This window comes from Mandrillus leucophaeus, unplaced genomic scaffold, assembly GCF_000951045.1.
Source record: "Mandrillus leucophaeus isolate KB7577 unplaced genomic scaffold, Mleu.le_1.0 Scaffold801, whole genome shotgun sequence".
Lineage (NCBI taxonomy): Eukaryota > Metazoa > Chordata > Mammalia > Primates > Cercopithecidae > Mandrillus > Mandrillus leucophaeus.
Genome location: NW_012108709.1, coordinates 276,227 through 300,892, shown reverse-complemented (window position 1 = coordinate 300,892; position 24,666 = coordinate 276,227). Strand labels below are relative to the sequence as shown.

The following is a 24,666-nucleotide window of genomic DNA, read 5'->3' as shown; positions in this document are numbered from 1 at the left end:
CACCCCCCTTTCAATGTTTCCTGCCCACACCTCCAAGGACAGGACAGTGCTTAGCTGTACAAGGAATGGCCTCCATAAACCCAAGCTGCCTGAGCTGAGCCTTGGGCTGTAAGTCCAGAATTTCAGGGGCACGCAGCCTCCTGGTGTTCATGTCCATGGTCTCTACAGACAGCTAAAGTGGGTAGGGCGGCACCTCTCCCCGAGCACCTGGGCGCCTGCCTCCCTGGCAAACAACCTGCTCTATCTTCGGGTTTGCAATGGCCAGAATAAGGACAGAATACTGACCTCACAGAATTGTGTGTGCGTTCTGTGTCTTAGAGAAAATGATGCCCATGCTGGGTTTGGCACAGCGGGGTCCATGGTGAACACTCAGGTAACGGTGAAGGCCTTTCTTTTGGTTGTATTTGTTTACTGCTATCAAGACATCTACCATTACCTGAACTCTTTTTAGAAAGCCAAAGCAAGCACTTTGCCACATGTGCACAAAAATTCTATAATATCAAAAGCTGTACCTATGATATTGAAAATTCTATTTCCTCAGGTATTTTCCTATATTTTCCCCAAAATTCATAAAATTTAAGTGTCCTCAACTGACAAAGATGGTTATTAGTAGTTATTAAGTTTATTTAGTATTTTACAGTGAATCTTTAACACGAAATAAGTGCATCAGATGAAGGAAGCCCAGGGCAGAGGCTGGACTTCCCCAGCTCAGCATGATCATATTCTTAAACCTTCAGGAACCATAAACGCATTTATCACAGTTCTTAACAGCATCCCCGCCAGCACGCCTATTCTGTTCTAGATGTGGGGAAAAATAAACACGTCAAAAATCATAAAAATGAAATAAAATGAGCGCATCAAGGGTAAATACATTCAGGCACGTGTGAATTTGTAAAGCACATACACATGATTCCTTCCTTCCTGTTTCACCTCTAAATACCCTACTCCCCAGTCCCTAAAGCAGACAGTGGAAAGCAGTGATTAAAATCTCATACATGGATACGGAAACTTCTAATTTAACTATGAAGTGAGCCAGACAACCCATGATTTTGTAGGTAAGAAAAAGAAGAGCCTCAGGGGTTATGCACATGGTCCCAAATCATGCAACCCAGTCAAGATCACAACCGCAGATGCCCAGCCCCTAGCCCTTTGTTTTAGGATTAATGATTAAATAATCCCACACATGAAGACAAATTAAAAGACAACTTTGCAAGGGTATTTGACAAGGGAGTAGGAGAGACGGGCAGAAAGGTGCAGATAGAGTAACAGCCCTCCAAAGATGACTCCAAAAGGCTCCCAGGGTCTGTCCGTCACCTTCCACGGCCACAGGGGCACTGCGAGGGTGAGTAAATTCAGGATCTTGGCCGGGTATGGTGGCTCACGCCTGGAATCTCAACACTTTGGGGGGATTACTTTTGGGAGGCTGAGGCAGGCAGATCACTTGAGGCCAGCAGTTCAAGACCAGCCTGGCCATCAAGGGGAAACCCTGTCTCTACTAAAAATACGAAAAAGATAGCCAGGAGAAGTGGTGGGCACCTGTAATCCCAGCTACTCGAGAGGCTAGAGCAAGAGAATCACTTGAACCCGGGAGGCGGAGGTTGCAGTGCACTGCACTCCAGCCTGGGCAACAGAGCGAGACTCTGTCTCAAAAAAAAAAAAAAAAAAAAAATTAGGATCTTGAGATGAGGGTTAATCCTGGATCATCCAGGTGGGCCCAATGTAATCACAAAGGTTCTTATAAGAGGAAGACAGGAGGGTCAGAGTCAGAGACAAGGAGAGGAGGTCGAAGAGATGCAAGAAAGAGGCAAAGCAAGCTGAGGAACACAGTGGCCTCGGGAAGCTGGAAGGGGTGAGGAAGCGCAGGCTCCCCCACAGCCCCGAGGGAGCATGGGCCACTGACACCTGCACTTTAGGACACTGAATCTCGTGTTTTAGTCCCTGAGTTTGTGGCAATTCATCACAGCAGCAATAGGAAATTAGTACAAGGCGGTGTCTGAAAAGCAATCTGAAAGTGGTACTTTGTGGTTCACTGATTCACTCCTTAAGGCAGCTGGAACAAGGGTCTCCACTGCAGGCCCCTAAACCCAGACAAGTCCAGGGCTGTGGTTCCCAATTCTTGAGTGATATGAGAAAAACAAGAACCATGTAGGGAATTTTTTTTAAGTGAATCCAAAAGTATGTAATGTGAGAGGCTATCCTTTATGCTGATTATTTGGCCTTTCACAGTTGCCCCTTCTTAGGGGGTGAGAGCAAGGACTTCTTGTCTCCTTTAAGAAGGATGAGGATGACAAACGGCACCTGATTTAAGATGTCTCCACCTGACGTGTGACATCCTACAAAGACGGCGGCCTTTCTGCTGATCGCTCAGTTCTGCTTCTTCAATTTCCTGATCCGTTAGGGTCTGGGAACAACAACACAGAGAACAGGGTCATGGCGTCCCATTCACATCCTGGCAAGGGTGGCACCAGCCTCCCTCTGGGTGGTGGGCTGAATGCCTACTACATTCTCCCTGGTCGAGTCCATCTTCCTTTTATAATGGCCTGGCTGCAGACGAGCATCTTCAGATCCACATGAATTTCTCGACCCTGGACAGCAGACGCCAGTGTAGAAGCTGGACATGTGTGAGATGTGAAGTGGGAAAGCAGACAGAGATAAACGAAGCACCAAGTTCTTTGCTTGGATGATGTTTTGGTTTTTTTGGGTTTCTTTTCCTTTTTCAAGGAGAGTCTGCAGCAGCCCAGAGTGAGTGGATCTTTTCCCTAAAATAAAACATTAACAGCCTGCACTGTGCCTCATGCAGCTGTGCCTTATCAGAGACCTAAAAAGGTACTGCCATCACCTCTGTTCAGTCTGATTGTCTATGAACAAGCTGCCCAGGAAAATGCAAAGCAAACCACAATGAGGTATGATCTCATCCCAGTTAGGAGAGTTAGTATCAAGAAGACAAAAAATAACAAATGCCAGTGGGGTTCAGAGATAAGGGAACCGTTAGACACTTGGTGGGAATGCCATTAGAGACAACAATATGGAGGTTCCTTAAAAAACTACAAATAAAACCACCATACGATCCAGCAATCCCACCACTGGGCGTTTATCCGAAGGAGAGGAAATCAGTGCATCAGAGAGACATCTGCAACCCCAAGTTTCTTGCAGCACTATTCATAATACCTGAGATACCCAATCAACCTAGGTGTCCAACACGGATGAATAAAGAAAATCAACAAGAAAATCAGCGTAGGCGTCCAACAACAAATGAATGGATACAAAACAATGTGGTATATTCACATAATGGAATACAATTCAGCCATTGAAAAAAACATAGTATCTTGTCATTCCCAACAATATGGATGGAATTGGAGGACATTAAGTGAAATACAACAGGAACAGAAAGTTAAACACCACAGGTTCTTACTCATAGGTGGAAGCTAAAAAAAATTGAGCTTATAGAAGTAAAAAGGAGAACAGAGGATACTAGAGCCTAAGAATGGTAGGGGGAAGTGGGGATAGGGAGAAATTTGCTAAAGGATACAAACTTACAGCTAGGTAGGAGAAATAAGTTCCAGTGTTCTATAGTTCCTTAGGATGACTACAGTTAACCATAATATACCATACAGTTTCAAATGGCTGGAAGGAAGATACTGAAATGATAAATGTTTGAGATGAGAGACATGCTAATTACCCTAATCTGATCACCATACTTCATATGCACCACATCAACGTGTACCCCATAAATACATACAATTATTATATCATCTCAACTGATGCAGAAAAAGCATTTAAGGAACTGTAACACCCATTCAGGGAAAAGCAAAAAAACCAACCTGACTACTCTCACTCGAGAAAAAACACTACAGTCCGTCAACCCACTTCACAGATGAAAACAGAGGTCTACAGGGGCATTGTGACTAGCTCAAGGTGCACAGTGAGCTGATGGCAGCCCTGGGATCCTCGGGCTTCCCTCCCAGGCTATCTCACCACTCCACACTGCCTGGCCCAAGACTTCATCACTCCTCAGTGAGATGTACAGTCTTCCCTTCTCTCCACCACCAGTGACCTTCCTGACCTCTCACTCCAAAGCCTCGACCATTTCGCCCGGCATTCTGAATGATGCCTCATTTCTCCAGCACCCAACCCACCTTTCCATCTCATCTCAGCCCCTCGGCTCCACCTGCCCTGCCAGGCCTGCCACACGCTCCTCTGCAGCTGAAAATCCTTCCTCCCTCCGCCTCTGACTACCCCACTTGTCTACAAGGCCTGCCTTTAATTCCACAGCCTTTTCCAGGCCCTAACAGAATTATTTCTCCCCCTACCAAGAAGTTACACGCAGACCTAAATGAACGGCTTGCTTCTGAACTCCCTGTACGCTGTGTGCCACCCCACAACCTCATAGAGTTGCTCATCTATGTCTGTCTCTCCCATCAGACACAAACTCCTTGAGAGAGGCAAATATTTATTCATCACTGGATTCCCCACAGTAGCTAAAACCATACCTTGCAGGCACTCAATAAAAATACACTGAATTTAACCGGATCCCAAAGTATTCTTCCTCGTGCAGTCTCAAAGAGCGAAAGCAAAAGCGTAGCATTTGTTCGTCTTCAAAACGCTCTTGCCCTCTGCAAAAAGATCCAGCGGCTGAGACTTAATCAATAAGAGGCCGGGCGCGGTGGCTCAAGCCTGTAATCCCAGCACTTTGGGAGGCCGAGGCAGGTGGATCACGAGGTCAGAAGATCGAGACCATCCTGGCTAACACAGTGAAACCCCGTCTCTACTAAAAAAAAATACAAAAAACTAGCCGGGCGCGGTGGCGGGCGCCTGTGGTCCCAGCTACTCGGGAGGCTGAGGCAGGAGAATGGCGTAAGCCCGGGAGGCGGAGCTTGCAGTGAGCCGAGATCACACCACTGCACCCCAGCCTGGGCGACAGAGCGAGACTCCGTCTCAAAAAAAAAAAAAAAAATCAATAAGAAAGAGAAACACAATATTAGCGTTGCCAGCTCTGCTTTGGGTCTTTTTGATCTAAGGAGATAGCCCAGCCGCCAGCAGTGCTCAGGTCCAAAGCTTCCCCAAAGCATCAAAGGCCGGGGGTGGCCATACATTACTCCTCCAAATCAACTCAGCTCAGTCTCTGCCTCTCTCGCACGCCACTGAAACATGATTTCAAGACTTCAAGTAGCAACTTAAACGTTAATTAATTCTTTTAAAGTCAATCTGTGAAAATTAACTGCTCTATCTGTGTTCTCATTTCCTTTCTCTTGCCTTCAGTTGGAAAAGCTTTTCAATGGTATGCATCTTCTCAGGGCTGGGGGAAATACAGGCCATGTCTTCACACGGCCCGAGGCCAGGGCCCTCCCTGTCTGTGCTCCAACAGGGTTTCACCCTAGGGCCATCCACCTGGTCTGGAACTTCACACAGCCTACACGTTTGCCTGGTCCATGCAGGTACCTTGCATTTCCTAAGCCTCCATAGGCCCCAGCGCTGGTCTACACTGAGCTGGGCTTGGAGAGAGGAGATAAGCCAGATGTAACCCCAGAGAGGAAATCAGCCTAAGCCAGGTCTCCAAGGAACAATCTTTCACCGAGCCATTCAGGAAACACCATGTAGAGAGAATCAGAACATTATATATACCCTTTGAACTTGACCCTGGGGCAGAGACCAGCCATCTATAGCAACTCGGTGAAGATGAAGAACACGTCAACTATATTGTTGCAAACGGCTCAGTACCCAACATTACCCACGGTACTACTAGCGAGAATGTGATCCCAGTAGCCACAAATAAAAGGATAAAGTCATCAGGCAGCTTTAGATGGCACCCACTTGGAGCTGGAGGCTGGGTTTCCTAAACTCTATCTTCAAAATCAAAGTGGCAGCCACGCCATCACCAAGCTTCTATGACCTGAAGCAAAATCCTTCCACTGCTTTTGTTTGGGGACAAATGCCTTAGGCTGGATTAGAGCCTCCCAGAGAGATAAGCCTGAATCCAAGCACTTACTGTATCACACTGCCACCATTTAACCACCTGTGTCTCTTCCACTTGACTGTGAGCCTCTCAAGGACAAAAATCTGCATCTTATTTTTCGCAATCATCTAAAAACACCTGGCACACAGCAGGCCTAGGAAGGAAGGAAGGAAGGAAGGAAGGAAGGAAGGAAGGGACGAAGGAAGGCAGGGAGGAAGGGAGGGAGGGAGGGAGGGAGGGGAGAATAAAAGCAATAACATGCTTGGGAATAATCTTAAGGAGGTACAAGACTTGTACACTAAAACAAAATGTTGCTGAGAGAAATAAAAGACATGAACAAATTGAAAAATATTTGTGTTCATGGAAGACTTAGTATTGTTAAGATGTCAATGCTGATCCAAAACGATATACAGATTCAATACAATTCCTATCAAAATCCCAATGACATTTTCCACAGAAATAGAAAAACCCATCTCAAAGGTCCCAGATTAGCCAAAACAATCTTGAAAAACAAAAACAAAATTGGAGGCCTGATTTCAATACCTACTACAAAGCTACAGTAATCAAAACAGTGTGGTACTGTCATAAAGACAAATATACAGACAAATGGGATAGAACAGAGAACCCAAAAGTAAACCCTCACATAGAAAGTCAAATGATTTCAACAAGGATGCCAAGACTATTCAATGGGGAGAGGAGAGTCTTTTCCACAAATGGTGCTGGGAAAACTGGATATCCACTTGCAAAAAAATAAATAAATAAAGTTGGACTATTATATCATTCACAAAAATTAACTCAAAATGGATGAAAGACCTAAACATAAAGCTAAAACTATAAAATTCTTAGAAGAAAACCTAGAGGAACAACTTCATGACACTGGATTTGGCAATGATTTACTGGATATTATATCAAAAGTACAGGCAACAAAAGAAAAGATAGCTAAGTTGGACTTCATCAAAATTAAAAACTCTTGTGCATTAAAGAATATTATTAACGGAGAGAAAAGGTGACCCACAGAAGGGGGAAAAAAGTATTTACAAATCCCATATCCGATAAGGGAATGGTATCCAGAACATATAAAGAATTCCTGGGGGCTGGGCACGGTGGCTCATGCCTGTAATCCCAGCACTTTGGGAGGCTGAGGCAGGCGGATCACTTGAGGTCAGGAGTTGGAGACCAGTCTGGCCAACATGGTGAAATCCCAACTCTACTAAAAAAAGGCAAAAATTGGTCGGGGGTGGTGGCTCACATCTATAATCCCAGCACTTTGGGAGGCCAAGGTGGGCAGATCACCTGAGGTCAGGAGTTAGAGATCAGCCTGAAGAACAGAGAAATCCCATCTCTACTAAAACTGCTAAATTAGTCGGGCGTGGCAGCACGTGCCTGGAGTCCCAGCTACTTGGGAGGCTGAAGCAGGAGAACTGTTTGAACCGGGGAGGCGGAGGTTGCAGTGAGCCAAGATTGTGCCACTACATTCCAGCCTGGGCAACAAGAGCAAAACTCCATCTAAAAAAAAAAAAAAATGAGTCGGGCATGGTGGCACGTGCCTGTAGGTAGTCCCAGCTACTTGGGAGACTGAGGCAGGGGAATCGCTTGAACCTGGGAGGCGGAGGTTGCAGTGAGCCAAGAGCACACCACTGCACTCCAGTCTGAGTGACAGAGTGAGACTCTGTCTCAATAAAATTAAAAAAGCAAAAACCAAAACAGAAAATAACAACCTTGGTGAGGACGTGAAGAAACTGGAACTCTGCAAGTTACTGGTGGGCATCCAAAATGGTGCCGCTGCTGTAGAAGGCAGCAAATGACCATGAGATCCAGCAATTCCACTTCTGGATACCTACCCAAGAGAACCAAAAGCAGGGTCTGGAATAGACATTTGTACATCCATGTTCACAGCAGCATTATTCACAACAGCCAAAAAGTGGAACCAACCCAAGTATCCATCAACGGGTAAATTACTCAACAAAAACGTTACATATACATACAGTGGAGTATCATTCGGCCTTAAAAGAAAGGACTTGTTGACACATTACAACACGGGTGAACCTTGAAGACACCGAAGATATTATGCTGCATGAAATAAGCCAGTCACAAACAAATAGAGTACGATTCCACTCACATGAGGTTCCTCTTCCTCGAGTTGTCAAACTCAGAGACAAGTAAGAAACGAAAGTAAGAAAGGTGGTTGCCAGGGGCTGGGAGGACGAAGGAGGAGTGAGTTAGTGTTTAATGGATGCTGAGTTTCACTGGTGAAGACAGAGTTGTATTTTTAGTAGACAGGGTTTCTCTATGTTGGCCAGGCTGGTCTCGAACTCCTGACCTCAAGTGATCCACCCGCCTCAGCCTCCCAAAGTGCTGGGATTACAGGCATGAGCCACCGCGCCTGGCCCCACCCCACATTTCTAAAAAGGACACCACTTTCAAAGTCACCAAGTTACTCCTATTGGGTTCATATCTTTCTTAGGAACAGAAAGATTGTGTCTCTGCCAATAAAATCCCCTGAGGCAGTATTTCATGCACTGTTTGGATAATAGAATCAAGGAGTCATCTACATAATTAAGGAAACAGAGCTAGCTGGGCCTGGTGAGACAGGGGAACCATCATTTGTTATTCAATATTTCTTTTTGGCTTTTAGTTGGAAACAGGTGGGAGGGATGGTGAAGATAAGAATGTGAAAAGAAATATACAAAAGAGCCTTTCCTCACATTCTAATTGAACTGATAGACACAATAAAAGACATTTTAATATCTTTCTTCAGAATAAAATATCTCTGTATGCCTTATCCACAACTAGCAGCAACTATTTTTCTTTTTTTTTTTTGAGACAGAGTCTCGCTCTCGTTGCCCAGGCTGGAGTGCAGTGGCACGATCTCAGTTCACTGCTACCTCCACCTCCCAGGTTCAAGCGATTCTCCTAAGCCTCCTGAGTAGCTGGGATTACAGGCATGCGCCACCACGCCCGGCTAATTTTTGTATTTTTAGTAGAAACGGGGTTTTGCCATGTTGGCCAGGCTGTTCTCGAACTCCTGACCTCACGTGATCCGCCCACCTTGGCCTCCCAAAGTGCTGGGATTACAGGCTTGAGCCACCACGCCCGAACCAACTATCTTATTTCTGTCTAGCCCAAAAGGCCATGGTGCGGAAACACTCAGGCTTCTTAGGAAGCGTAATTCTGAGTTGTGGGTAAGTGCTGGCTTTACTGCTATTCCAAGGCAGAACAGTAAGATTCTACTTTTCTACATTTTCATCTCCCATAAAGTCAGTTCTAAGATAGAAAAACACTGGCCTCCTTATTGACAGTCTTTGCAAATCTACCCACAAATAAGAAAAGACTTAGCTGACCTGAAAATTAGCTATTTTTGCATTGAATTTTGCTCAGCAGCAAAGAGGCAAGACAGGGGACAAGATTTAATCTCTTTAATCATCCTTCTTCAAGTTTATTGCAACTTGGAAAAATATCGGCTAGTGAAATAGTCCAGTACTGACCCCTTGGGAGACAGGGACTTGATGGGGACCTCACCAGGCAAAGCCCATCACTGGCCAGTCCGCAGAGGCTCACTGCAGAGTAGCACCAAGACCATTTGGAATGAGAGCCCAGCAGACTCCAGGCTCAGGGGCTGGTCCCAGGGAGCTTCCCGATGGGGACCAGCAGGCAGCCAAGACCTCGCCGATGACTGAGTTGAGTGAGGACCATCTTACTTTCTCTGCTATAAACCTGGCCTGGACTTGCACTTCCCCTCACCAGTCAAACGGGTTCTACCTAAAGCGTTCTGTGAAAACAGGCACAGGCCTGGGGACCTTGCAGGGCAGAGCAGACTGGTCTCCACCTAGAAGGACCTAGCAGAAAAAAGGAGAGGCTTGAAATCTCGGGCCTACAGCCAACTATGTGATACCAACTGATAAAGTGACTCTGCCGTGGACCCGAACTCCTCTTCCTGCGCTTCAGAGAAAAGTCTCAAATCATTTGTTCTGCAGAATATGAAACCACCCCTTCCCTTCTCCTTTCTCACCTGTGTGTCACATCATTAAATCTAATATCAACGGTGACCAACAGGGAAAGGGAAGGACAAAGGGAACGCTTCAGAGTGCTCATTTATTTCTTAATGGCAAAGACTCTACCTATAGTACATATATATACATATATATACATACATGTGTGTACATATACGTGTGTGTATATGTACGTGTGTATATACATGTGTGTATACATACATATATACGTGTGTATATATGTATATACGTGTGTATATATGTATGTGTGTATATATGTGTATACGTGTGTGTATATATGTGTGTGTATATATATGTGTGTGTGTGTGTGTATATATGTATATATTTGAGGGTGGGTCCGTTTATAATTCACAAATAAAGTCTGCAATCATCCAATCATCCTGGAGGAGGCTTTGTCATTATGCAAATATAAACAGATGAGTTCCTGCCAAAGCAAACCACAGAGTCCCCATGCGCCCTCCCACTTCAGGCCTTGGTCCACAGCCCTACCTCTCCCTGGCTTGGCTCTCCAGGTCCCCATCACCTCAGGATGAAACCCTTCCCTGCCACTCCCCCAGAAGAGTCAGAGGCCTCATGTGTACGCTCAGCAGCACCCTTGCACACCCAACAATCTACCGCCAGGCGACTGCTCACTGCTGCCCATGTCTGTCACATAGCAGGTACCCAATCAAGGTTTCTCAAGTGCAGCCACCACTGAGGACCCCTCCTCTAATCTCCTGTTCCGTGCCCCCCCTACAATACCATAGGACTGGCGACCCCTTGACCTCTCTGCACCTCAAACCTGCATCTTCTCCATCTCGGCATCCATGCCTAACAGTGCCTGGCACCTGGAGGGCTACAAATGCTCACTGAGTGAATCACTTAACAAATCAACAGAGGAAGTCAAGGCAGTAAAACTATTACCTGGAAACCACTGGAAACCACTGGAAGCCCACTGGAAGCCCACTGGAAACCACTGCGGCTTTGCTTGCATTTATTTCAAACAAATAAATGTGGTGGCTCATGCCTTTAATCCCCAGGCAGGCAGATCACCTGAGGTCAGGAGTTCGAGACTAGCCTGATCAACATGGTGAAACCCCATCTCTACTCCAAATACAAAATTAGCTGGGCATGGTGGTGCATGCCTGTACTCCCAGCTACTCCAGAAGCTGAGGCAGGAGAAACCCAGGAGGCAGGGATTGCAGTGAGCTGAGATCACGCCATTGCACTCCAGCCTGGCCAACACGAGCAAAACTCCAACTCAAAAAAAAAAAAAAAGAAAAGAAACTAAAGAGCAGACCAGGATCTTGACTAGCAGAGACAACTTCCAACAGTCTAACCAGGTAGGCATGTCCTGGAGATCCAACCCCTATGTCCAGAAACAAAGCACACTCTATTTCACTTGAAAAACTGGTGCTAACGATCCTCCCCAGGGCAGCTGTGCACACCCTCAAGGAGCTCCGAGCAGCAGCAAAGACTGAGGAGGTCACACTGGCTCTGATCCAGGGCCCACCTGGGGAAGCTGCAGCCTGGCATGTCAGAGGGTCTCCCTTTCCATGTGTGCGCTAAACTCTGTTTTTTTTTTTTTTTTTTTATCTAATCCAAATTCTTATCTAAGGGGTCTGGGAAGTCACGTCCTACAAACCATAAATTCTCATCAGATGGGTTTTATTTAACCCTATATATGGTGATTTACTTTCCAACCTGACGCTGGCATAACGAGACAAAGAAGAAAATCAAAATATTTCACCCAAAACATGTTTCTTTGCCATATTTTGAAATGGCCCTGCAAAGCTGTTTTATGGGGGAAAATCTGTATCTGTAAAGAATCTCTATTAACACAGCTAGATCTTTTTCTTCCAGACCCTCCCAATCCTAAAAAGATTAACTAAGATCTGAATAGGAAACATTTGTCATCTATTGTCTCTAAGGGCACCCACTGTAAGACTTCAAAAGAACTTTGGTCTCCACAATATTTACCTTAACTTGAACTTTCCCTTTCTATCTATCTCAGTTCTTTAGACAAACTCAACCAATTGTTAACCAGAAAATGTTTAAATTCACCTACAGCCTGGAAGCCCCTGCTTTGAGGTGTTCCGCCTTTCTGGACCAAACCAATGTATTTCTTAATGTATTTGATGGATGTCTCATGCCTCTCTAAAATGTATAAAATCAAGCTGCACCCTGACCACCTTGGACACATGTTCTCAGGACCTCCTGAGGGCTGTGTCACAGGCCATGGTCACTCACATTTGGCTCAGAATAAAACTCTTCAAATATTTTACAGAGTTCAACTCTTTTTGACACAGGAACCCTCAGCAGTGACATCTGAGTGGAGGGGAACAGCAAGAACTAAGCAGCGCCCACCCCAGAAGGAAGAAGATTCCTCAAAGGTCCCCAACCCACTAAAATCAGGAAGACGTCCCTAGAGCCCTGTGGCACATATTCTAGCATACTAATACCCAGGTGCCCAAAGGACTCAGCCTTCTAGAGAAAACCTACCTGCTTTATCTGACAGAGCCCTGACCGCCCCAATGGCTCCAGAATATCCAGCTTCTGGACCTGTACATCAAGACATCGTCATCTCTTGATCACCTTCTACACAGATGTGGGAATACTCACTGTGCCAAAATGCCAAAATGGAGTCCCTGCTCTGGTCCCCATGAGCTGTGACTTCCCTGTCAACCTACCCTCTGTATGGCTGGCTTCTGAAGCCCCAACAAACCCTGTGAGTTTACAATTATGGAGCCAAAGAAGCAACATTCCTGGGTATTACACAAAGACCGTGGACCGTAATATCTAATATCTCCAACTACAGAAAAAAGTCAACAACACTATGAGCCATGTAACAAATGGGCATATATACACACATAAATATGCTCACATGCATCTACATACATTGCTCACATGCATGTTAGTGGTATAATAGAACACACAGTCTTAGAAGATCAGCTCAGTAACTTTTGAATAATTCTATATGCCATGTACACCCAAGATAGGAAGAGATACAAAAAGTACCCTCAGGCCCCTCTCTAGATTTTTCTCCCAAAACACCGTTTTCTAATTTTTATTACCACAGATAAGTAACAAATGTTAATGCTTACACTTCAAACAAATGGAATTCTACGTACTCCTTTATGTCTGGGTTCTTTAGCTCAACATTTTGAGCCACATGAATGGTGCTATATCAGCAGTTTGTTACTTTCTATTGTTGAATAGTATTCCATCATATCAACACATCACAATGTGTTTATCCATTCTCCTGTTGATGGACATTTGATATCAACACATCACAACATGTTTATCCATTCTCCTGTTGATGGACATTTGAGTTCTTTGTTTCCAGGTTTGAGTTATTATAAATAAGGCTGCAGCCAGGCACAGCGGCTCACACCTGTAAAACCAGCACTTTGTAGAGCTGAGGTGGGAGAATTGCTTGAGCCCACGAGATCAAAACCAGCCCGAGCAACACAGGAAGACCCCATATCTACAAAAAAATATTAGTTAGGCATGATGGTGGGCACCTGCAGTCCCAGCTACTCGGGAGGCTGAGGCAGGATCACTTGAGCCCGGGAGTTGAAGGCTGCAGTGAGCTATGACCGTGCCACTGCAGTCAAGCCTTGGTGACAGAGTGAGACTCTGGTTCTAAAAAAAATAAAAATGAAGATAAATAAATAAATAAAGCTGGAATGAACATTCCAGCATGAACTTTTTTGTGAATGCATTCTTGGCCCATGGAATTTCAGCTTTGATAGGAGGCATTTGCACTTTTGAAGAAGTTGCACATGCCAAAGGCATCTTCAGGTGAGCCAGCAGCCCAGTGCCGTCCCCAAGCCTGAAGAGTGACACCTCTGTCCATACTGCAACTAGGAGGGAGAAGGCAGGGAAAGGCAGTCACGCCAGGGATTCGCCAAAAAAGCATTTAGTTTCTTTGTAGCTGCTTGAAATTCCTCCTCTGTCGTTGTTACATTATTCAGCTTTGATAAAAAAGTAAAATTGAAGATTAAAAACCAATCAAGCCCTCTGTGAGAAAAACAATAAAGCCTAGTGCCTGTTGGGTGTTAATGATGAACCTCAGCACAGGCTGCTGGAGAGGACTCCCTTGCAGAGACCCCTTCCCTGCGTCCCCCCGTCGGGTACAGCCTGTGCCCAGGGAGAGCCCACGTGCCCTCCAATGTAGGGGTTTCTCAGGTGACAAAGCACTTTGTCTCCTCCCTATGGGCTCTGGCCTGAGCCTCCTTTAGCATCCTAGGGAGAATGCCCAGTCTGGGCTCTTGCCCACCACGCAGATGAGAGAAGAGTAAGACAGGTGCCCCCGAGGGTGAAGAGATGAAGAGTGAAGAGGTGCCCCTCAACACCCCCGACTCCTCCCCGAGGGGGCCTCACTTCCACTGCCTCACCATAGAGTCCCATTTTCAAGGCTGGTGGCCCCCCACTGCTCAGGACATAATCCCTGGACCTCCGCAGACCAGCCTGGCCACTCCCTCTGAGCCAAGCACTCAACCTCTGGAATCGAGACATGGACTCGGCCCCAAACCCCTGCTCTGTGCCCTGACAGGCAACACGAGCTCTGGGAAGCTCAGTTTCTCCCTGCATGGAACGGGGGGATGACAGCAAAGGGGTCCCTAGTGAGTGTGTATCAGCTTCTATGTATGAAGGCCCATCCAGCTGGGGTTCACCCTACATGTGCCCGATAAACATTTGCTTAGATTTTCGGACGGCCTGAGTGCGAGCTGAGGAGCTGCTTTTCTCTCCCAGCAAGGCACATGGGTGGGGAGCAAGGATCTGCAGTGTCTTCCCATCTTCCTACTGAGTGGCTCAACCGGGCTCCCCTCCTGAGCCCCTCTCCTCCCACTCACTCAGCTGCACCAGGACCTGGTACAGTCACTTCTAACTAGGCAGAGGGTAGGTGCTAGTAGGCTGTAGGCCTTAGCACAAGAAGGTGCAAAGTCACTCTCAGATCCTAGAGGTCAGGACACGCACGACCTTCTGCTGGGGAAATCCCAGGCTTCCAGAAGTCCCGACAGGGCAGAGCTCTGGAGGGAGAAGTCTGCTCAGATGTGTTTGCACACCTCGGATGCTGAGTGCTGATGCGCTCTTCCGAGGCACAGGCGGCCCAGACATAGCCCTCTTGTTCCCAGGCTACAACTGCTGTGATCAACAACTGCGCGGTGGCAGCCTGGGCCTGGCCCAGATGCACCGGCTGCAGAGAAGCGGGCATTTCCATACTTGCAGACAGAAACTGAGCAGTGGCGGAGAGTTCATCCCAGCACAGCCTTGGAGGAGGGAGCCAAGGCTTCCGACTTGACGAGACCTGGGCTGCCTGCCTTTGTCATCTGTTTTAACAGGCATATGGACAGGCCTCACCCAAAGGCTACCCTCAACACCACTATTTGAGCCAGCTAGTGTGCAGTGTCAGTTCCCGGAGGACACACACAAATCTTTTCTTAGTTAACTGCTTGATAAATTTTCCTTCCCTAGATAGCACCCAAAATGTGTGTGGGTGAGCTGCCCTTCACAGAGGGAGCCACTGATCTGCTCACCACCCCTGTGCAACGTGGCCACTCGGCAGGAATACAGATTCTAGGTAAGGCACTAAATAAAGCAGCGGAAGCCAAGACAGCCATCCCCTCCTGCCTGCCAACTCACTGCACAAAGAGCGACTCTGCCCCAGATCTGCGCCTTCTGGGAACCACCTTTAACCCCAGACAGCGCCAGCCTGTCTTCCCCAGCAGCTTAAACTGACACCTGGCCAAACCCCTGTACCCCTGAACATGGGCGGGGCTCCACAGAACACCCGGGCTGCATCCGTTCCCAGCAGGACTGGCTACAAAATGTTCAGGGCCCAAGGCAAAATGAAAATGAAAAGGCCTTTGTTCGAAAATTATGATACATTTGGGCCAGGCAGGGTGGCTCACGCCTGTAATCCCAGCACTTTGGGAGGCCAAGGTGAGCGGATCATTTGAGGCCAGGAGTTCGAGACCAGCCTGGCCAACATAATGAAACTCCTTCTCTACAAAAAGGACAAAAATTAGCCAAGCATGATGGCACATGCCTGTAATCCCAGCTACTTGGAAGGCTGAGGCACGAGAATCACTTGAACCCGAGGCGGAGGTTGCAGTCATCCGAGAACACGCCACTGACTCTAGCCTGGGCAACAGAGCAAGACTGCATCTCAAAAAAACAAGAAACAAAAAACAAAAATTATGATACATTTGGAGATGATTAGGGTGGCTATTATTTAAATAAATAACGAATGTCAGTAAGGACCTGAAGCAGCAGAAACCTTGTGCACTGGTCACGGCAACGTAAAATGGTGCAGCCACAGAAAAACCATTTGGCAGTTCCTCAGAAGTTAAATATACAACTACTGTATGATCAGGCAATACCAACATAACTGAACGCAGGGGCTTGAACAGAAACTTGTACACCAAGGTTCACAGCAGCATTGTTCACAATAGCCAAAAGGCAGACACAACCCAAACGTCTACCAACAGATGAATGGCTAAAATGTGGTATGTACATATAATGAAATATTACCCATACCTAAAAAAGGAATTGCTGACACATGCTACAATGTGGATGAACCTTGAGGACATTATGCTGAGTGAAATAAGCCAGTCACAAAAGGACAGAAGCTGTGTGATTCTACTTACATGAAGTTCTTAGAGTAGCCACATGCATAAAGACAGAAAATAGCACAGCGGCTGCCAGGGGCTGGGAGGAGGAGGGAATGGGAGTCAGTGTTTAATAGGAACAGAGTCTGTCTTCAGGAAGAAGGAAAGACTTCTGGCAATGGATGGTGGTGATGGTTGCCCAACAAGGTGAATGTGTTTAATGCCACTGAATTGTATACCTAAAAATGGTTCAAATGGGAAATTCTAGGTTATATGTATCTTGCCACAATAAAGAAAATAGAAAAAACTTTTCAAGATGTGACAGCAGAGCCCAGGGCCATTCTGAGGTTTTGGGGGGTGCCTACAGAGCAGCGCAGGCCTCAGGCCCCTGGCGTCGGCTGTGATTCCCAAGAAGGCCTCTCTTTCCAGGACTCAGCTGCCTCGTCTGCAGGGGCAGGCCTCTCCAGCAGCGCTGCTCTGAGCCTGATGAGCAATGTTCTGTTTTAATAGTCATTTCAATTGACTATAAAAATACAGCAACACATAATAAGATTGCTTTTGCACCATAGTAGAAATACTTAGCAAGAGATGAGAAATACTTAGCAAGAGGCTATAAAACCCTGTTTGCTTGCTTACAGAGGTGCTGCTGAGCAGAACGAAAGCAGACAAGGATAAAGGGCAGGCAGGGGAGACTTTGCCCAGAAAGCACCCACAACAGTGTGCCCACCGTGATACCCAACACACAGGACCACTCGGAAGTTTTAAAAATGTACCAAGCAAACTACTGAAGATCTCTCCGCATTTTCTGTTTGTTTCATTTTTAGCTATTAAAGCTCCATGACATCTGACATCAGAAAACACTCATCTCCCTGCAGCTCCCCAATGCTCCACCTGACTCACCTGTAACATGTTTCAGGTGACATCAAAGCTGACCACTGACCACAATGCCCTCGAACCCCAATACACATAGAGCAAGGCTTCCCCCACCAACACAGCTCCTGGGAAAAATCTCAACCACAAATGAGGGATATTCTACCCACACTCATTCCCAGGAGGCCTATGACACAAAGGCATTCAGCTGAAAAATGGGAGCTCCACTGATGACAGTGTACTAACACCAGCACCTCCACTGCCATCACCACCAATTAACAATACTACCACCACCAACACTACCAAAACTGCTACCAATAGTATTACTACTACTACCACTTCCACTACCATCACCACCTCCACCGCCATCACCACGGATGACAATACTACCACCACCACCATCACTGATAACACTACCACCACCAACACTATCAAAAATGCTACCAACAATACTACCACCACTACCACCTCCACTGCCATCACCACCTCCACTGCCATCACCCATAACACTACCACCACCACCATCACCAATACTACCACTACCAACACGACTAAAAATACTACCAACAATACTACCATCACTACCAGCTCCACTGCCATCACCGCCAATAACAATACTACCTCCAGCAACACTACCAAAATTACTACCAACAATGCTTTCACCACCACCATCATCAATACTTCACCACCACCATCACCAAAATACTACCACCACCACCATCACCAACAATACTACCACCACCACCATCACCAACAATACTACCACCACCACCATCACCAACAATACTACCACCACCACCACTACCAAATATACTACCAACAATACTACCACTACCACCATCACTACCACATCACTAATAATACTACCAACAAAAAAATACTATCACTACCATCACCAACAATACTACCAATAACAACAATACTATCACCAACACCACATCACCAACAATATTACCAACAATAACAATACTACCACATCACCAACAATACTCCCACCAATACTACCACCACCACCATCACCAATGATACTGCCAAGAATAACACCACCACCAACACTACCAACAATACTACCACATCACCAACAATACTACCAATAACATCACCAACACTACTAACAATAATACCAACAATAACAATATTACTACCATCACCAACAATACTACCAACAATAACAATAATACCCCATCACCAACAATACTACCAACAATAACAATATTACCACCATCACCAACAATACTACCAAGAATAACAATACTACCACATCACCAACAATACCACCACCAATACTACCACCACCACCATCACCAACAATACTACCAATAACATCACCAACACTACTAACAATAATACCACATCACCAACACTAACAATACTACCACATCACCAACAATACTACCAACAATAACAATATTACCATCACCATTACCAACAATACTACCAACAACAACACTACCACCACCACCATCACCTACAATACTATGAACAATAAAAATACTTCTACCACCACCATCACCTACAATAGCACCAACAATAACAATACTACCACCACTACCACTATCACCTACGATATTATGAACAATAACAATACTTCTACCACCACCATCACCTACAATACTACCAACAATAACAATACTACCATATCATCAACAATACTACCACCACCATTGGTTACTTAAATGAAGTAGGCTGGCCAGGCATGGTGGCTCACGCCTGTAATCCCACCACTCTGGTAGGCCAAGGTGGGCGAATCACAAGGTCAAGAGATTGAGACCATCCTGGCCAACATGGTGAAATTCCATTTCTACTAAGAAAACAATAATTAGCTGAGCCTGGTGGCACACACCTGTAGTCCCAGCTACTCAGGAGGCTGAGACAGGAGAATCGCTTGAACCCAGGAGGCGGAGGTTGCAGTGAGCTGAGATTGTGTCACTGCACTCCAGCCTGGATGACAACAGTGAAACTCTGTCTCCAAAAAAAAAAAAATATGAAGAGGCTGAAGTAAAGTTACAAAGTCATTTAATCAGTATACACCCAATGTAAATGAAGAGGCTATTTCCTGTCACAGCGTGTTTCCATTTTATTTAGTTCTAAGAAGTCCTTCGGTTTCCTGCCTCCAGGCCCTATTCTCCTGCCTCAATACTATTAATACCAACAACAATACTACCACTACTACCATTGTCGCCAATACTACAAATAACAATACTACCACCACCAACAATACTACCACCAACACCACTACCAAAAACACTACCAACAATACTACCACCACCACCACAATCACCACCAACACATCACCAACAATACTACCAACAGCAATACTACCAACAAAAACAACACTACCACCATCACCACTATCACCAACAATACTACCAACAATACTACTACTACCACTACCAACACTACCAATACTATCAACAATACTACCACCACCACTACCAATACTATCAACAATACTACCACCATCACCACTATCACCACCACTATCACCAACAATACTACTACCAATAATACTACCACCACCATCACCAGTACTACCACCACCACTATCACTAATACTACCAATACCACCACCATCACCGATACTACCACCACCACTACCAATACTATCAGCAATACTACCACCATCACCACTATCACCAACAATACTATCACCACCACTATCACCAACAGCACTACTACCAATACTACCACCACCATCACCAACAATACTAACACTGCCAACAATACTACCAAGAATACTACCACCACTCTCACCAATGCTAAAACACTCCCAACAATACTACCATCACCATCACCAGTACTACTATAACCAACAATACTACCACTTCACCACCCCCACCAACATCAATACTACCAACACAATCACCACCAGCAATATTACCACCACCACCATCACCGCCAACAGCAATACTACCAACCACCATCATCAACAATAACATCACCAACATCACCAGCACCACCGCTATCACCAGCACCATCATCATCATGGTAGAGCTAAACTTCATTCTGCCCTGGGAAAGACAAGAAACTCCAAAGAACACTTGATGCATTTCCTCACATCATCCCATATTAGCCCTATGAAGTAGGGCTAACAGCAACCCCATTTCTGCACACAAAGACTCTGAGGCAAAGAGCAGGAAGAAGGAGGGCATGCTGCCGCCCCGCCTCCAGGCATCATGTGGCCTTGCTCTGAGAACAGCACTCCCAGCACATCCCAAACAAAGAGTAACTGTACTGCTGCATCCACAACAAAGGCTGCAGAGTCCCTCTCTCTGCAACCGATTTCCCTTTGCTTCAAAGGGACAGTGACAATTCTGGGCAGTGTCAAAGGCCCCATTGCCCTTATTCCAGAAAGCCCTTGAGACAGGATGAAATAACAATTCCATTAATCCCATGAACGGAACCCCAGTCTAGAGGAGACAGAGCCTTTCCATGTCACAGCTAGGCTAAGCTGACCCTGCAGGCGAGCACAGACCAGACCTCCAATCATCCAGTCAATCCAGACCGACTAACAAATATTTACCACCCAAGATCCCAGGTAAGAACTGCCACCCAAAGAGGAGACAAGACATGATACAGATAAGCTGCGGCGAACTCAAATTAGGAACCAGCTCTCCAAATAATAATAAACTAGGAAAAGCTGTAATGAGAGCTCTTAGCCCCTTACCATGGAACAGCCACTGACTGCTTCTCGTGGACTACCCAATTTATCTAATTTCATTATCACAAAAACTTTACAATGGAGGGATTACTACTCAATCCCATTTCACAAATGAAAAAAAAAAAAAATGAGGCTTAGAGAGGACATTAGATGGTTGCTCAAAGACACAGGTCTGAAGGGTGGGAGAAACCAGCTTTGGGGGGCTAATTTTTCTGACCCAGTTTCTGTCCCTAGCCACAACACTGCATGCTGCATAACACGCAGCTCCACACTCTGAAAAAGCACAGCCCTCGCACCGACAGCCAGACAGAGCTTTGCCTCTCTGGCCACTCTCCCTTTGGTGCTCCCTGAATAGCCCTCATAAAACCAACCAGAGACATGTCAAAACAAAAGTCACAAAAAATATCACCCAATATCATACAAGGACTGTCACAAGCAAACCTTGTCACAAAGTTCTTTTTAGGTGAAATATTCTTGAGTAATACTTTTCCCCTCCAGATCCTTCCTCCATCAGTCAAACGCCTACATTTTGCTGTCTAACATGAATTTATAGTTATAGCACAGAAAGGACATTCAACACCCGATGCTCTCATCACAGAGAGATCCATCCATGTCCCAGTTCTGCCCTTGCTGCTCTGAAATTAAGCAGGGGATGTACTGATGCCCTGGGAAAAAGGGTTTCACAAGAATGGGTCTCATCATAGGACCAACCCTCACACACCTACCCATTTTGGACTGCCATGTACAGCTGGTAGGTTTGTTCACTGCCAAAGGCTCAGGGCTGAAGGGACACGTGGGAGCCGAAATCCTGCCTGGGTTGCACTTGCCAAGCAACATGTCCACCCAAGGAGTGCCTTCCTGGAATCCCCAGAGGCACTAGATGGCTTAGGGGCTGTCCTGCGGCTCCCCACTCCCCACAGGGAGAGGGCTGCAGGAGAGCAGGAGCTGGGTGTGTTAACCCCATGTCTTCAGGCCCAGGTCACCATCAATAAGCACCTTCAGGACTCAATGGAGATGGATCAGCAAACAAGTGCAGAGGGGAACCCAGAGTGCCAGGCGGGCAGCAAGGACAGGGTGCACCTCCCCCCAGCAGAACCTGCACCACTCCCAGAAAAGGTCAGGATCCCGAAGGGTGGCCAGGGACTCGAGGCAAAGACGAAAGCTCAGTTATAAAGGGAGCAGGGTCCAGGGGATGGGCCCGGGCCACGGAAAGGGATTCTGAACACCCAGTTTGCTGGGCCCAGGCATATGACTAGCTCCACATCTGCCTTCTCACGCAACCCCAGTACTGCCCTGGGCCAGGCCCAGCACACACACCCTCAACCTCAGGACAGGTAGCGGGAACCAGGTTCCCTTCGACGGAGAGGATGGACAATCCAGCCCAAAGGACCAGAGCAGCTCAGAGTGATTCCAGGGAAGGGAAGCTTGGGATCCAGGCTGGACGGCAGCTGCACAGCAGGGCGCCCACATCACAGGCTCTGAGAGGTAAGGATTCCTGGGAAGCAGTGCCTCTGGCTCAGTGTACCTGACCCTGCAACCCCACGTCGGGAAACTTCCCTTCTCCATGTGTGGCCTAGAGCATTTTGAGGGCCCTGGTCCAGGGTGCCTACCCCGATCCCACTCCAAGTAAGAAAGAGGTTCAGCCAGATGCCCTCAAAAGGCCCGGCTGGACACTACTACCACCTTCACCACCCTCGCCAGCAACATCAATACTACCAACACGATCATCACCAGCAGTATTACCACCACCACCATCACCACCAACAGTAATACTACCAACCACCACCATCACCACCAACAGTAATACTACCAAGCACCACCATCATCATGGTAGAGTTAAAACTTCATTCTGCCCTGGGAAAGACCAGAAACGCCACTAACACCACATCATCCCATATCAATCCTAAGAAATAGGGCTAACAGCAACCCCATTTCTGCACGCAAAGACTGAGGCAAAGAGCAGGAGGAAGGAGGGCACGCTGCTGCCCAGCCTCCAGATACCAGTCCTTTGCCTCAGCTCTGGCCAGGCCGAGGGGGCCGCATCTCTCCCCAGTCACAGGCTAGGGATGGGGAACAGGATCGGACCTGCATTCTCGCTGCACTGATCTGCTTCACAATGAGCGTCTGACCCAAGAGGGGAGCCTGTCCACTGTGACCATGAGATAGGCGCTGACGCGCTTCCTCCAGTAAAGAGTGGACAAGTTATTCACGACAGTCAAACGCTGGGGAAACCATGTCGCAAGTGTCCATCAAGAGACGAACAATTAAACAAAATGTGGGCTATGCATGCAGTGAAATATTCTTCAGAGCAAGGAAGTGTTGACGGGTGTTGTGACATGGATGAACCCGGAAGATACCATGCTCTGCGAAATTAGCCAGACACAAAAGGACAAATCCTGTGCAATTCCATTCATATGTGGCTCCTAGAGTAGTCAAATTCAGAGAGAGAAAATATAATAGACTAGAAATTAACGGAGGCTGAGGGGACAGGGAATGGAAAGTTAGCTTTTTCTTTCTTTTTTAGATGAAGTCTCGCTCTGTTGCCCAGACTGGAGTGTAGTGGTGCGATCTCGGCTCACTGCAACCTTCGCCTTCTGGGATCAAGCAATTCTCCTGTCTCAGCCTCCCAAGTAGCTGGGATTACAGGTGTCCGCCACCACATCCAGCTAATTTTTGTATTTTTAGTAGAAATGGGGTTTTGCCATATTGGCCAGGCTGGTCTTGAACTCCTGACCTCAAGTGATCCACCCACCTCGGACTCTCAAAGTGCTAGGATTACAGGCGTGAGCTACGGCGTCTGGCCAAGAGTTAGGTTTTAATGGGTACAAAGTTTCTGCCTGGGATGGTGAGAGTCTTGGAAACAGAGAATGTGTAGCACAACACTGTAGATATACTTCATGCCAATGAAATGTGCATTTTAAAAGGGTTAAAAGGGAAAATTCTATGTTATATATATTTTTCCATAAATTTAAAAAATTAATGTAATATGCCAAAAACCATAGAACTGTACACTGTAAATGATACATTGCATGGTATGTGAGTAACTGCTCAAGAAAGCTGTTTAAAAAGTCTCTGCCTATCAGGTCAACATTCACCAGCAAGTGAATGCCGCAAACCAAACCTGAACATTCTAAGTTGTTATGCTCAATAAAGCACCGTGGCAATCATGAGATGCATGGCAGAGACGTGCTCAAAACCCCCTGCTCTTGGCCACTCCGACACTAAGTTGCCTGCATCAGCAAAGTGCCAGAAACTTCAAAGAAACTGCTCACGACCGCCAGCCATACAGTATGTGCATCTGCACCCAAGTGGATTCATGAATGTGTGTTTCTCGGGACTGGAAAAGAGGCCGGTAGCAGCAAACCCAGATGCACAGCCAAGCACGTCCACATGTAAAGTAAAGAGTATTTGACTCACTTCATTCATTTCCTAAAAGAAAATCCATAAAAATGATCCCATTGAGTATGGGCTGGACCTAGTGACCCACTTCTAGCCAATAAAATACTGCCAGTGATGGGATGTCACTTCCATGATTCGGTTACAAAACGGCTCTGACTTCTGCCTTGTGTGCTCTCT

At 46.5% G+C, this 24,666-nt stretch overlaps 1 protein-coding gene across 1 annotated transcript in view; it reads right to left on the bottom strand.

Moving 5' to 3' along the window:
* The window catches only part of DOCK1 (dedicator of cytokinesis 1), a 545,861-nt gene that overhangs the window by 512,934 nt on the left and 8,261 nt on the right, over nucleotides 1-24,666 (bottom strand). Inside the window, exons 3-6 of the mRNA XM_011967590.1 lie at nucleotides 23,220-23,312; nucleotides 15,015-15,145; nucleotides 2,500-2,611; nucleotides 2,338-2,401 (exon numbers count right to left, since the gene is read on the bottom strand). Of these exons, the coding sequence (XP_011822980.1) occupies nucleotides 2,338-2,401; nucleotides 2,500-2,611; nucleotides 15,015-15,145; nucleotides 23,220-23,312 (400 nt within the window). The remainder of the gene's footprint in view (nucleotides 1-2,337; nucleotides 2,402-2,499; nucleotides 2,612-15,014; nucleotides 15,146-23,219; nucleotides 23,313-24,666) is intronic.